General features: G+C 37.7%; 1 protein-coding gene across 3 annotated transcripts in view; it reads left to right on the top strand.

Annotated features, from left to right (window-relative positions):
• Nucleotides 1-15,687, top strand: part of MAP3K4 (mitogen-activated protein kinase kinase kinase 4) — a 109,901-nt gene that overhangs the window by 54,208 nt on the left and 40,006 nt on the right. For all 3 annotated transcript variants that reach the window (XM_057527996.1, XM_057527998.1, XM_057527995.1), the window contains exons 4-5: nt 10,719-10,961; nt 13,591-13,737. In XM_057527996.1, the coding sequence (XP_057383979.1) occupies nt 10,719-10,961; nt 13,591-13,737 (390 nt within the window). The remainder of the gene's footprint in view (nt 1-10,718; nt 10,962-13,590; nt 13,738-15,687) is intronic.

The following is a 15,687-nucleotide window of genomic DNA, read 5'->3' as shown; positions in this document are numbered from 1 at the left end:
GAGTGGGGTTGGTCAGGTAACTTGGTCAAGGTCGCACCTCCAGTAAGTGGCAGGGCCAGGATGTGAAACCAGAGCTCGCTGTAAAGCCTGCCCTTCATCATTACAGTATTCTGCCTCCCCAAGTTATATTTTGTCCCACACAGTGCTTTAAATATTTTTTGACTTAGTAGCTAGCATTTAAAAGAATAGAAGATTTCACATGAAAATCCTGATTTTTGTTTTCCTTGAGATACTGGGAGGTCTGTTCACAGTGGGCCCCATCCCCACGTGGTAGCACCTGGTGTGCTCGCTCCAGCTTTGCACGGTGCCCATGATGTCTTACTCTCTTCCCGTCACCCGCCCTTGCGCACTCATTTACAGCCCCACCAGGCCCTGTAGGTGATATGACCCCCAGTATAGAAGTATAGAAACTAACTTTTTTTTTTTTTTTTTTTTAATGAGGATCTTGAATCAGATGCATATGTTTGATTGATTGATTGATTGATTTTGGCTGTGTTGGGTCTTCGTTTCTGTGCGAGGGCTTTCTCCAGTTGTGGCAAGCGGGGGCCACTCTTCATCGCGATGCGCGGGCCTCTCTCGTTGCGGAGCACAGGCTCCAGACGCGCAGGCTCAGCAGTTGTGGCTCACGGGCCCAGCCGCTCTGCGGCATGTGGGATCTTCCCAGGCCAGGGCTCGAACCCGTGTCCCCTGCATTAGCAGGCAGATTCTCAACCACTGCGCCACCAGGGAAGCCCTAGAAACTAACTTTTGAAGGGTAACATAAAGACTGTTTTGATCTCATCCTTCATTTTATAAAACAATTTGCTTTCTTTTGTTTTACTCATTTCTTGAAGTATATAAGGAAACAAAGTTGCTGTTTATCCTGTACCTCTGCTCAGAGTAATCATTTGGTTTATATCTTCTAAACCTTTTTGTGCTTATGAATATATATCTTTGGTATATAATGCAGATAATTTTTTTTCCAAAAAACCCCCACGTGATAATGCTATATTTATTCCATGACTGGTGGGTACACCCCTCCCCCCATATATTCTCTGCTTTGGATCTGTCCATATTGGTGTGTGTCGCTCTACCTCAATTCCGTTTGAGAACTACATGCTATTCCATTACATGAGTGTTAACATCACTTATTTAACTATTTCACTCTTTTTTTTATTCTACCCTCTGCCTCTGGCAACCATCAATCTGTTTTCTGTATCTATGAGTTCATTTTTTGTTTATTTTTTGTTTCATATATAAGTGAGATCATACAGTATTTATCTTTCTCTTTCTGACTTATTTCACTTAGCATGACGCCCTTCAGGTCCATCCATGTTGTCACAAATGGCAAGATTTCCTTCTTTTTTATGGATGAATAATATTCGTGTGTGTGTGTGTGTGTGTGTGTGTGTGTGTGTACATACCACATTTTCTTTATCCATTCATTCCTCATTGGGCACTTAGGTTGCTTCCATGTCTTGGCTGTTGTAAATAGTGCTGCAGTCAACATGGGGGTGCACATAACTTTTTGAGTTAGTGTTTTCATTTCCTTCAGATAAATAACCATTTCCTTCAGATAAATAACCAGGAGTGGGATTGCTATATCATATGGTAATTCTATTTTTAATTTTTTAAGGAACTGCCATACTATTTTCAATAGTGGCAGTACCAGTTTACATTCCTACCAACAGTGCACAAGGGTTCCTTTTTCTCTGTATCCTCTTTAACACTTGTTATTTCTTGTTTTTTTGATCATAACCATTTTAACAGGTGTGAGGTGATATGTCATTGTGGTTTTGATTTGCATTTCCCCCATGATTATAACCATTTCACTCTGAATGGACACTTATATGGTTATAAAAAATAAAACCACAAATATTCTTGTACATACCCCTTTATGAACATAGTCTGTTCTTCTTGTAAGAATGGTTAGTTAAAATGGAATTGTTAGGTTATAGGATATGCACATTTAAATCTTTCCTAGATAGTGCCAGATTGCTCCCCAAAAAGGTTGTAGTACTAATGTGTGCTTTCCCCCACAGTGTAGGAGAAATCCCATTTTCCCTCATTTTTGCAGCCATAATCAGGGAAATCTATAATTTCATTTATATCTTTAACTTCCCTCATTTTTAGTGACATTGAGTTTGTTGTCATGTTTATTGCCCACTGACGTTTCTTTGAATTTTCTTTCATTTGTTGTGTTCATTTTCTGTTTTTTAAAATTATTGATCTGTTGGAACTATTTATGTTTTATGTATATTATTCATTTTTCTATTATGGCTGTAAATATTTTCTTCCAAACTGTCTTTTAACTTCATGATGCTTTTCACTGGAAAGAATTTTAAAACTTTTTATGTAGTCATACTGTTTTATGGTCACCTTATTTTATGTGTACTCCAAGATTATAAAAAATTTCTCCTATATATTTTGCTTATTCTTTTTACATAGTTAAAACAATTTTGTTACGGAAAATATTAAACGTATGCCAAACAAACAATAACACTATGAACCTACTCAAATCTGTATTCCAGCATCATGGTTATTAACTCATGGCCAGTACCTACTACCATTTGACACCTTCCTCAATCACTTTGAAGAAAATCTCAGATATCATCATATTTTATCCTTAAATATTTCAATATATTTCTCTGAAAGACGAGGGCATGTTTTATAAATGTACCACGATACCATTATCACACCTAAAGAAATAGCAAAAACTTCTTGATATCATCAGATTTCAAGCTCATGTTCATATTTCTGTTGTACATTACTGTCATGGTTTTTTAAAAAAATATTTTACAGCTTGAATCAGTTTGCGAGTAATGTCTACACATGGTAATTGTTCATTATATTTTTTAAGTCTTTTTAAATCTGTAGGTCCCCCTCCCTTTTTTGCCATATATTGATATTTATTGAAGAAGTTGGGTCCTTTATTCTGTAGAGTCTCCCCCAGTCTGAATTTTGATGATTGTACCTCCAACTGATCTTTTACAATGTTTCTTTTTTCTCTGTGTTCTCTGTGAATTAACTGTATGGTCTGGTGGCCTAATCAGAGTCAGGATCTTGATTGATTTGTTAACTGGTTAACACTACTTCATTAGGACACATGTAATGTCTGACTGTCTATTTGAGACAGTAGTGGTTGATGATCATTGCCTAGATCTCTTAATTCATTAAAGATTGAAAAGTGATGATATTCTAATTCTCTCATTTCTTCTTCTTTACTAGTAGCTTTATTAATTAGATATTGTTTTAAAGAGAAACTGTCCTCATCCATTATTTGGTAACCCAGTGAAATAACTGAACAGAAATGGCAGGATAAATATGCTTGATTCTTTCCCTTTTATTTATCATTTTTCAAAGTAATGAGTTGATTTATTGGTGACCAACTAATTTTTTTATTAATATTTGAACTCATGAATTGAAACATATTTTATATGTTTCAATTCACTGACTTCATTATTGTAATCCATTGAAGTAATTATGGTAACTGATATTCACATTGTCCCATCTTTGGCCAATGGGAACATATTCAAGTTGGCTTAAGTCCTTACTTCACGACCCTAGTGAATAGTCTTTGATATCTGATATAACAAGCTGTTTTAGGCTTATATTGTACATTTACTCCAGGTTGGGAATCTGGTGTATCTTCAAGGAACCCTCATTCCGTTTACTGGGAAATAGTATTTCAGGCCCACAATCTGGGCACCAGCATTGCTCATTGGAACTGAAATGGTCCTTGTTTTAGTTCTCTTCAGTAGTCAGAAGAACACGCACTCAATATATATAATAAGTACATACTGACAGTAACAATTCAAATTCAGGATTTCAGATTTTTACTTAATCTCTTCTGACTTTTCTTTTACACTGAAAATTACCAGGAATGATAGCATTCGAGTGTCATACACATTCCAAAGTACACTCACAGTAATCTCAGAATAACACCATCAACAATGTGGTTACTGAAAAACAGTTTAAGATTTTTTTCCCCATCCTTAAGGTGGTACAACCCTTTAGGGATATAACATCAAATTACAGTGTTTTAAAGACACTCGAATGATTCTTCCCTTTGTTATGCCACTAATTAGACATACAGTTAGAGCCTCTTCTTTTTTGTTGTTGTATATTTGAAATAACAGCTTTATGAGGCAATTCACATACCATGAAATTCATGATTTTTAAAGTGATCAGTTCAGAAGTTTTTACACTATATTCAGAGTTGTGCAACCATTACTGGTGTCTAATTTTAGAACATTTTCATAACCCCTAAAATAAGCCCCTTACTCTTTAGCTGTCACCTCCACAATCCCTCTATCACCTTCAGCCCTAAGCAACTGCTTATCTACTTTCTGTTTCTTTGTATTTGCCTATTCTGGACATTTCATATAAATGGAATCATACATGTGGTCTTTTGTGACTGGCTTCTTTCATTTAGCATAATGTATTCATATTATTTATTTATTATCATATGTATTAGTGCTTCATTCCTTTTTATGGCTGAATAATATTACATTGTATGGAAATACCATACATTTTGTTTATCCACTCATAGATTTTTTTAATTTAATTTTTTATTTTTAGGTGTTGCTTTTTAAATTTAATTTTTGCCAAAATTATGTAAAACACTTGGTTTTAAGAGAAAAATCTGTGGAATAATATATTTTCAAAGAAGCCTGGTTTCTCTGATAGGGATAGTTAAGCTTTAAAAAAATGGTTTTATTCTAACATGTTTTTAGTATAAAGCTTGTGTATGCAATTTTCTTTCCTTATTTATTTTTAATATATGACAGGCTTATTTTTACCCCTTAAGGTTATCATTGTTTCATTGTCTTTATGTAATGCACTTAGTGTCTCTCCCACCCCCCCATTTTTTGGTTGTTATTTGTTGGTTCCCAGCTGTGAGGTATATTATAATTATCCTTTTCTTTTTTTAACCCAGGTTCTCATTTGAAGTAATTTTCTTTTATTTCCAATGAAATGCTAAGACATTTCATATGCCCTCCTCTTCCTCCCCAGATTTTGATAATTGTGGTGTATCTACCTCGTTAGGTCATGTAACCATTATTGACAGTACTTTCTCCCTTACAGTTATCACTTAACCTAGTCTTAGTTCTACAGTAGTGTGTGGGTGGGTGGATGGTGGATGGATGGGTGGGTGGATGGTGGACGGATGGGTGGATGGATAGATAGAGATTTAGATTTAGATACATAGTTTTGGTCTTTTGTTTTAAGGCTCCTTTTTAGATCTCATATCAGAGTCCCTTGAGTCATTGTGGTTGGGTGACACTAATTCCCTAGCAGATTCCTCAGTAAGGGCTCATGAAAATTATGTTTCATGAGTTCTTGGATATTCCTAACAGTTGCAACATGTATACCTGAAAGTCTGTTTGGCTGGCCATAAAATATTTGGCTTATATTTTTTTCCCCGAATAAACTTAGTATATGTTAATCATTGTCTTTTGCCATGAAACATTGAGATTGCAAAGTCTGATGACAATATGATTTTTTTGTTTCCATTTAAAAGAACCTTGGTTTATTTATTTAATTAATTTACTTATAACCTGGATACCTAAAAGATTGTCTTTCTTTAAATTCCACTAGTTTTACTTGGTGCTGGTTTTTCCACATTGATATTTTTGAATACATGATGTCCTTTCAATATATAGTTTCAGGGTTTTGTTTTGTTTTTATCTTTTTTTTTTTTGATTCAAGTGAATTTCTTTTCTTTTTTTTTTAATCCTTTATAGTAGGAGATTCTTTTTTTTTTTTTTTTAAAGATTTATTGATTGATTGATTGCTATGTTGGGTCTTCGTTTCTGTGCGAGGGCTTTCTCTAGTTGCGGCAAGCGGGGGCCACTCTTCATCACGGTGCGCGGGCCTCTCACCATCGTGGCCTCTCTTGTTGCAGAGCACAGGCTCCAGACGCGCAGGCTCAGTAGTTGTGGCTCACGGGCCCAGTTGCTCCACGGCATGTGGGATCTTCCCAGACCAGGGCTCGAACCCGTGTCCCCTGCATTAGCAGGCAGATTCTCAACCACTGTGCCACCAGGGAAGCTCTCAAGTGAATTTCTTTATGTTTTAATTTTTTCTGTTTCATTGGTTTGGTTTTCTTCTCTGGGAACCACTACCGTATGTATTCTGGATCTACTTTGCCTATCTTCTCTTTCACTTCGTTTCAAATCTTTTCTTTTTTTTTAAATAAAATTTTCTTCCTCATATTTCTGTGAAGGCATTATCTCTTTTGTTTATTTGCTCTTGTGTTCCATGTAGTTTTTTATTTTTGAAATGATTTACAATTTTTGAAGAATTATTTTCTGAGTTCTTTCATTTGGTTTGTGAGTGTTTCTAATTCAAATTTGTGTTGTTCTTTTATATTTTCTAAGATTTTAAAAATTTCTTTTAGCATATTTTGAGAATCAGGTCACTGTCTCATCTGCTTAGTGGGCATGTCTTTTTGGCATGCGTTCATTGTCTGTAGGGTTATTCTGCTCCTTATTCTCTCTCAATTCTCTCTCTTATTCTCTCTCACAGTTATTTCCTTAAAATAACCATGTATTGGATTCTAACACAATCCTTTTCTCCTGTTCATTTTTAAACATGATATTTGTTTTTATGAACTTTAAGAAAAGAGAGAGTTAGGAAAGCGTTCAGGTTTATGCTTTAAGCTCTCCTGAATTGATAAGTAATACGTCTCTTATTTTTTGAGGTCTCCTGGCTGTGTTCCTCTCCCCCTGTTTCTGGCCCTTCTCTTTCCTTTACCTCTGTTGTCCTTTACTGTTCAGTTGGATTTCACCCCAGCAGTTTCTTCTGGGTGTGGAGCTTTGTCCTGGAAGGAAATTTTGGCTGAGAGTTTCAAGAGTTTTGGGGATGTAAACCACTTTAGCCCCTTCAGACCTTATTGCCCACCCATTGACTTCACTCAGGAATTGGTGCCACAATCATTCCCAGTGTCAGGAAGCCCTCAAATAGAAGCAGTGAGCTTTCTATTGAGTATTCATTGGTAATTTTGGAATTTGTCCCTTTAGCCCCATCAGACACTCCGTTAATCCCCTCTGTTTCCCCTGTACAAATGCTGATAGGGATCTGGGGTACTGGTTGGGTGTGGTGTGTGGGTATGAGGTATCACATGGGTCCAGGGACTATCTGTTTCCCTCCCCCTTTCTATTTTGGGGTTCATGAAGTTACCTTTCACCTAGTTTTATTGTAAATGTGTCTCATGGAGTTCTGATTTTGTTGTCTTAGTCATTCTGTCCTTGTGGGGAAACTAAGGGAAATTGAAATCCTACTGTCATCACTGTCTTTTCAGAAATCTTTTTATCATGTTGACCTGTCAAATTGCCACTACTTGATCATTTTTGATTGACAAAAATGGTAATTTTATATGGTTTAACCTAAGGTATAGCTCTGTGTTTAGGTTCTAAAACATTTGGAATCTCTTTTTCAAAATATATAGGTTCAACATATATTTTTATATTTACATTAATACTTAGAGTCGGCCCTCCATATCCACTGGCTCCTCATTTGTGGATTCAGTCAACCACAGATCAAATTGAAATCCATGGATGCGACCCCGCAGATTCTGAGGGCCGGCTATACTATACCATTTTATATAAGGGGTTTTGGTATCAGCAGGGGGTCCTGAAACTAATCCCCCATGGACGTTGAGGGATGACTGTACTTTAGTTGCTCTTAACAGGCAAAAATTTCTAAAATAGCCATGTAATTAAAAAAATGATTAATTGTAATAACATGAGGTTGGGATTCCCTGGTGGCACAGTGGTTAAGAATCCGCCTGCCAATGCAGGGGACACGGGTTCGAGCCCTGGTCCGGGAAGATCCCACATGCGCGGAGTAACTAAGCCCATGCGCCACAACTACTGAGCTTGTGCTCTAGAGCCCACAAGCTACAACTGCTGAGCCCACGTGCCACAACTACTGAAGCCCACGCGCCTAGAGCCCGTGCTCTGCAACAAGAGAAGCCACCGCAATGAGAAGCCTGCACGCCGCAACGAAGAGTAGCCCCCCACTCGCCACAGCTAGAGAAAGCCCACGCGCAGCAACGAAGACCCAATGCAGCCAAAGATAAATAAATTAATTAATTTAAAAAAATAATGTGAGGCATAAGTGTGTAGGGTAAGGGAAGGATGTATTTATTCTTTATTTAATTCCCTAAAATACTCATTGGATTATCTGTTATTTTTCAACTTCTTGAACTGCCTGCCTTTTTTATATTCTGAATTATCATAGGTAATTGGATATATTTCTCTGCTCTATTGCTCTGTTTATTACTGTGCCAGAACTTTTCTGTTTTAAATACAGTAGGTTTATTAGTAAGGTTTGGCATTGTGTAGGGCAGTTCTTCCCATACATTCTTTCTTTTCAAAAGTTTCTGAGCTGTTTTTATTTTTGTACATTACTTTCTTACACCTGAACTTTATTTAATAAATTTATTAACCCACACAAAATGCCATTGCGATTATGATTGTAATTACATTGAGTTTTTATTAATGTCCCTACATTATTGAATCTCTTCAGTTTGATTGGATTGTTCAGGGATTTTATACTACATTTAATACTATATTTCTCACTGGAATGAAAGAATAACAAATAGGCCATTCTTGCACCTTATTACCCCTTTCCTCTCTCCCTGTGTTTTATTAAAATAATTGGGAGTTTAAGATCCAGGTTTTTCCTCACAGTATGCTTTCTTATTTTTTTCAGTTTCCAGTATTCCTTGCTAACTTGAATTATAGTCCTTAACCAAATTATCACCATAGAGTTGTATCTGCCTGTATACGTTCTTCGAGATTCATGGCTTCTCACTTCCTTGGGCATTTTTCTTTTTCTGTCTTGAGATCTTTATTCTGATCCAATTTTCATTTGACCAGACTCTCCTGTTCTTCCTCAGGTAGTTTTTTAGAGAAGGTAAATGAATTGTACTTTGGGTTCTTCCCCATTCAAAGAGGTTTTTTCCCCTTCTTCTTTACACATTAGTGATATCTTGACTGTGCAAAAAGCTCTCCTCCACCTCTTCCTTTTGTTCTTTCTGGAACTCCTATTATTCTTCTGTTACAGCTCCTAGGTCTGCTCTCCATTTCTCTTATTTTTCACTCAAAATTTCTATTCCTTTTTCTTTTGCTCTGGCTTATAGTGATCATTTCTGCAGTTAATTTCTAAATTATTATTCAGACTTTGACAGCATTCATTCTATTTTCACTCCCTTTATGGAATTTATTTCAGAAATCTTGGTCTTTTTTTTTTTTCCAGAGGACTTTAATGAGATCTTGCATTAGAGTATTTTTGTCGTTGTCTCCTGTGTCCTACATTCAATCACCGTCAGCTTTTCTGATTCTTCACGTTGGTGTCCCTAGTTCAAACTGCTGTCCCCTCTTCTGTGCTCAGGAGTTTTTTGATGTCTGTTCCTCTTTGTCTGGATGGGGATTGACGCCCCAGGCAACACCAGCAGGAATCTGTCTCCTCAGCAGCTGTGTAGGCCGGCGTGGCTGCTGGTCCTCCAGGCAGTGTTGTCTCGCAGTTGTTGAGAAGGAGGGATTGTCCCTTCCCAGTGAGCCTGAAGCAGATGGGTCAACAGGCTGGAACTACAGAGAATGCCGAAAGAATTCTTTAGAATTTTATCCTAGAAAGCTTGCTGAATTCTGTAGAGCTCTAAATAAATATTTTTTCTGATGTCGTTCTCCACACCAGAAGAAACAAGCATTTATACTGCCTAAAGCTTTTAAACAGACATGTCTTAACCCTGACCACATTTATCACAAGTAACCATTTTAAAAATTATGCAGCTATTTTAGAAATTCTTGCCTGTTACGGGAAACTAAAGTATGTATTAATTTAAATGCATAAATATGTGTTGAACATAAAAGAATGTGAGTGGGGGAGACCAGTTAAGAGTTCATTCAATGACAGGGAGCACAGATATGAGTGACATTTGGAGGCACAATAACTAAATTGGTGATGTTTTAAACTGAAGAAAAGTTGAGATTTTCAAATTTTGATGGCTTCAGTTTTCTCAATAGAAGGAGAAGGCAAGACCTTTGAATGATTGGTCAGGATGATGTTGCCAGAGGTTTAAGAACACTGAGAAATCTCCAAATCTGCCATTTTATGGGGAAAAGCATAAGGAGTTTGATGGGGATGACTGTGTGAATGGGTGAGCAACAGTAGGATTCCTAGAAAACATCAAATAACATATATTTGAGTGGGACCAGCCAGGTTAGTTTTATGAATTTTTCTCTTTCAGCCTCCTTTGGTATAGCTCAGGAGAACAAATGGACAAAAGACTTGGTTAAACCCACTAGTTTTTATGTTTACACAAATGGCTACCTGGTTTTGTAATCTTTTCTCAAATTTACTAATTCTCTGGTTTTGTCAGTCTAGAGATAGTTGTGGATAATACTGTGTATAGCCTTAAAACTAAATGCTCTGATTATTTTAAGTATGATAAAATGTATGATGAAAAAGGTGAACTTGGTTCTTTTCCTACTATACTTTTTTGATAAAAATATTACAATTTCATTTTAGTTCTTGTTATGGTTTTCTAATACTTTTAGAGCTTTTTAGGTCTCAGTTGAAAATGGTGAATTATTCTAAAGATTATTTTTCCTGTAAAATTATGATTTTTATAGGTTTGTCAGCAAACTATAGAGAATAATAGTTTATAACTACAACTGTAGGAAGTTCTCCTGGATGCTCTTGTAAGCTTTGTTGAATTTGTGTTACAGTTTTCTGAATTTCCGGATCCCATGTGGGGTTCTGATTATGTGCAGTTGTCCAGGACGCCGCCTTCCTCGGAGCAGAAGTGCAGCACTGTCTCTTGGGATGAACTAAAGTCCATGGATTTACCCTCATTCGAACCTGCCTTCTTAGTCCTCTGTCGTGTCCTTCTGAACGTCATACATGAATGTCTCAAGTTAAGGTTGGAACAGAGACCTGCGGGAGAACCATCTCTCTTGAGTATTAAGCAGGTTTGTTTCAAAGACTGTTTAAAAATATTGAACATTTATTATATTTTTCTACAGGCTCAGCATTTTTATTTTTAGGATTTTCCCCCTGATTGTTGCCAATAGTGAAAATGAGTGTATGCTAGTGTTTTTAAGCTGCTCTGTTTAGGGTAATTTAAAATGTTCTTTTTTCCATGCATCCTTCAACGATGAGTTGATGATTCCACCTCTCTGTCTTCCACTTCCTCATTCTAAAAGGTTATGAAAGTGTGGTGCTGATATGACCCTCTATGTCCTATTACCATCAGTCTTTGAAGACTGGAAGCTTAAAATTCATTCATAAGAGATAGCTTAAATTCTTAAATTTTTTTTTTTTGTTATGTAAGCAGGTAAATGCCTGCAGTATGCAGGGGTGGGATGTGTTTGGACGTTTTGCTTGCTCAGGCACTTGTATGGTTTAAGCAACAATGACAACTTCTGCTTTCTTAATTATTATTAATTTTGGGTGGGATTTTCTAGTGAGTTTGCTACTCCAAGGGTAACAGAGGAATGGCTAGAAGCAGTTGTATCTACCAGAATGTGTGCTGAAGAGCGTTTATATTTATGCCTTATGATATGACCGTATTGACATTCACTATATAAAATAACCATTTCAAATTTTGATGAAAAACAGTTACTGTGGTTTTTGTGGACTGTGGTTGTCCGTCCGCATGGAGTTTGAAGGGCTGGGGGCTCCTAGGCTCTGAATGGCAGGATGGGCAGAGGGGATGAGTGCAAGCTGGAGGACAGGCGGTGCGAGAGGTACGAAATAGGACTGGACGTTGTTTGTGTAGTTAGGTGAGGAGCCGGGCGACTAATGGAACTGGAGGTGGAGTCCTGCGCCTCACCGTCATCGCTTCGGTTCCCATCCAGCACAGTCCGAGCTCTGAGTCCACCTTCGCTCTGCTTCCTTCTCACCAGCTTGGTTCTCGTTACTCGCCTACTATCCACTTGGGCCACACTTTTCACTTGTCTTCCATGTTGCAGCAGTTATTTAGGAAGTTTTGGTGAAATACTTACCTCCCCTCCCCACAAAACAAATACATACTTCAGGAATATAAGCTGCTGAAACAAGGGGAAGTGTACCTTTTACTAACGGGGCTGTTGTGAGGATTAAACAGTAATTTATGTTAAAACATTTTGAAAAGTAAAAAACCAATACTTAGATTAAGATAGCATTACTAGAGTAAAAATAAAATAGAAATTTTGGCTTTAATGCATTCAGATTGAGTTGTAAGCACCTAAGTGACATCTTTAACGGAAATTTATGTTAACACTTTTTAATGGATTTAACTCTAGCCATCGCTCTCTTACTGTGGGTAATTATTTTAAAAACATTTTGAAGGGGATCTTGTTGTAAAAGCAATCCATGTTTATTTTAGAAAATTTGAGAAGTACGGAAAATGATAGACAAAAATGAAAGTTATCCTATTATTCTGCCATTCAGAGATAACCACTGTAACATTTTGGTGTATTTCTATCCATTTATTTTTCTGTATGTACATACTTTCTGCACATATAATTTAAAATAAAAAAGAAAGAAAAGAATATGAGTTTTCATCCTTAAATTTTTTTCAGAAATAAGATTTTAAATGGCTGCATTAGTGTTCTACCATATAAGTGCATCATAACTTATTTAATCCCCATTGTTGTTTTGAATAATATTGTGATAAATATATTTGTATGTAAGTTTTAGTCTGCATCTCTGATTATTGCTTGAGTATAAAACGTAAAAATTAACTAGTGAGTCATACATTTTTAGATTCTAGAAAGTTTGTACCAGTTTACTTTCCCTGTAGCAGCACCGTGGTTCCTTTTGTGTCTTGATAATGTATCTTAAAACTAGTGCAACCGTGATCTTGTTTCACAGTCCCTGCTGGTTAGAATTTGAGGGCATGAGACCAGCGTGTTATTGATGGAAGGACAGTAAAGGTCCTCTCATTGCACCTTCCCTCCCTTCTCACAGTACCTCCTGGGCCTACACATGGCGGTTTCACTCATCCTTTTGTTTTCTTTCATTTTTTTCCCCCCTTGACTTCTATTTAATTTTATCAGATTAATCTTAGGTTTGTTTGTTTTTGTGATTGAGTGTTTTGATAGTAAAAGCCACAAATCACGGTAGGTAAACTTTGCTAAATTATTACAAAGGCCACCAGACTCTGTGGTGTGTAAGTATATTTGAATCTTTATTATGTTTTTGGTTAAAAATGACCAGTCTCATGAGGAAATGTTTCTCTTGTATCCCTTGTCTTATAATGTAAACTAGTAGAAAAATAGATCTTTTTCTGTAGAATTTATTTTCTATAAAAATTTATGTGTAGAACAATGTATTTTAGCAAATCGGTTTTCTGCCTGTATATTTTTCTTTGTGTATTCATGCTATACTGTTAAATACTTTTGTCTTCACTGATTTATTTTAATTATTCAGTTGAGATTACTGAGATATTTATGTGAAATGAACTGACAAAGACTCTGGAAAATATTTTAGGGTTTTCAGAGGCAAGGTTCTCTTTTCCTGAGCTTTTTGAGGATTTAGGTGGAAAATGTGTGAAAACCGACAAATAATCTGGTGAGAATGTGTGAAATGGTAGAACTTGTGCCTGTTGTCTTGCAGCTGGTGAGAGAGTGTAAGGAGGTGCTGAAGGGTGGCCTTCTGATGAAGCAGTACTACCAGTTCATGCTGCACGAGGTCCTGGACCACCTGGAGGAGACCGACTGCAACATCGACGCCTTTGAGGAGGATCTGCACAAGATGCTGATGGTCAGGACAGTGGGGAGAGACGTCTGACTTGCGTGTCTTCTCGCACACGCCATGCTTGCCTGTGCTCTTCTGGCCTCTGTACTTCTGCTGCTGTTATTCCTTCCTGCTTACAATGTCTTCTTTCCTCCTTATCTGCCCACTGAAGATTTACTTTCGAGTTTTGTCTGACAGTTTTCACCTTTCATATGCACCTATCTATACCTTCTCTGAACTCTTACAGGGTTCTAATTATAACCACACTATTTCATACTTAGCGATGTACCACCTGTCTGTCCTCAGGTTTCCCTAATTAGGCTGAAAGCTGCACAAGCCAGGGGCTGTGATTGAAGTGCTTTTGTCTTCTGTAAGGTTTGGTAGAGTGTTAGTATATAGTAAATCCATGTTAGAGGCATTAGGGTATATGCACAGACGATTACTTAGTGTGGCAGTTTAATGAAATAATATAGAAAACAGCAAAGCTTGTAGGCATATTGTTTTTGGAATGCTTTCACCCTTGCTTGACATCTCATTGTGTCCTGCCTCAGGATGGCTGTAGCACCTCCAGACACCACCCTCACTTTCTAAAGAGAAAGGCAGAGGGGAAAAGTCTCCTTGCCAGCTAAGTGCAGAGCAGCGAAGGCTCTCCTGGAAGCCCCACCCAACAGATGTCCCCTACATCCTACTGACCAGACCTTTGTGTGGCCTCTTCACTGAAATGGAGGCTGGGAATGCAAAGATTTAGCTTTTCAGCCTCTGTAGTAGAAGGAGAGAAAGAAGAGTGTCGCTGGGGAGGGACTTATATCTGGCATCTTACGAGAAATAATTTTGAGTCTGAAATGATTTCCTAATCGTTTGGGAGAATACATAAAAGACCAGAATGTGTAAAACGTGACTACATTTTAAAATACTGTATATATTGCTTATGTCAGGGAAGTCTTTTTCATTGAAGAGTTATGGTAAAAAAACAGCAAGGAAATTAATTTTTCTCTCTGTGGATGATTAAACCAGAAGTTTAAAAGGACAAAATGTGCTTTGCTTTCCAAACTGTCTTAGATGGCTTTACAGAGGCGCACGCCACACCTTTTACCATGTAATCGCTGAGGCAGGAAGGGTGAGATTAGGCAGGAAGGGTGAGAATTAGGCTGTGCCTTCCAGGTCATCCACCTCCAGTGCCCTCGGTGTGCCTGTGAGATGTCAGAAAGCTCAATTAAGGGAAGTAAGTACCAAAATTCTCAGCTAGTTAGAGCTAGAAATGCTTAGGATTTAGTTTTGACTCTGCTACCAATTTTCTGTGTGAGGCATCATCTGCCTTAGTTCATCTCCATAATTTCACAGATGAAGAACTAGAAATTATCAATAGTTTTAAAATTGTGCCCCAAAGTGTGCTAGATGGATTAGTGCAGGGGCATATTTTGCGAACTGGTGGAGCCCAAACAAAGTCAGTGTTTTTGTCAGGAAGGAAGGAGAGCGTGGCCTTCAGAGAGGCAGTCACGCCGTTTACTGCTCCGCCTGCCCTCCTTTAGATGCGGAGGGCCCGTCCACGGCGAGTGAGAGCTGTGGCCTCTTGGGGTGTGAATGGTCAGGAGGCAGCAGGGCATGCCCCCGTAGAGGACATACTGCCAGACAGTATCCTATCCTGTAAGCCGGGGAAGACCGCCGAGTGAGAGATGGGTTAAGAGGGCGAGGGGAAGCAGTGATCAGCAAATTATGTTGCAGGATATCTGTGACTGAGGGGTCTTTACTCTGTGCTGCATCAGCCTTCTGACTCGAAAAACTGAGGAACTTGTGCATGCAGTTACTTCCAAGGAAGTAACTGGTGAGTATTTGTTTGAGCCAGCAAAACCAAATTGAAGCTGTGAGCTTTCTTAGCTCACTTCCCTGGCCCTGGCCTTTAGAAATAACTAAAACAGTAAATATAATATGTGATGTAGGAACATGTGATAGACAGATTGAAGGAAATCACATAAAAAG

Source organism: Balaenoptera acutorostrata, chromosome 14, assembly GCF_949987535.1.
Source record: "Balaenoptera acutorostrata chromosome 14, mBalAcu1.1, whole genome shotgun sequence".
Lineage (NCBI taxonomy): Eukaryota > Metazoa > Chordata > Mammalia > Artiodactyla > Balaenopteridae > Balaenoptera > Balaenoptera acutorostrata.
The sequence above is the reverse complement of the archived record's forward strand: the minus strand, read 5'-3'. Positions and strand labels throughout refer to the sequence as shown.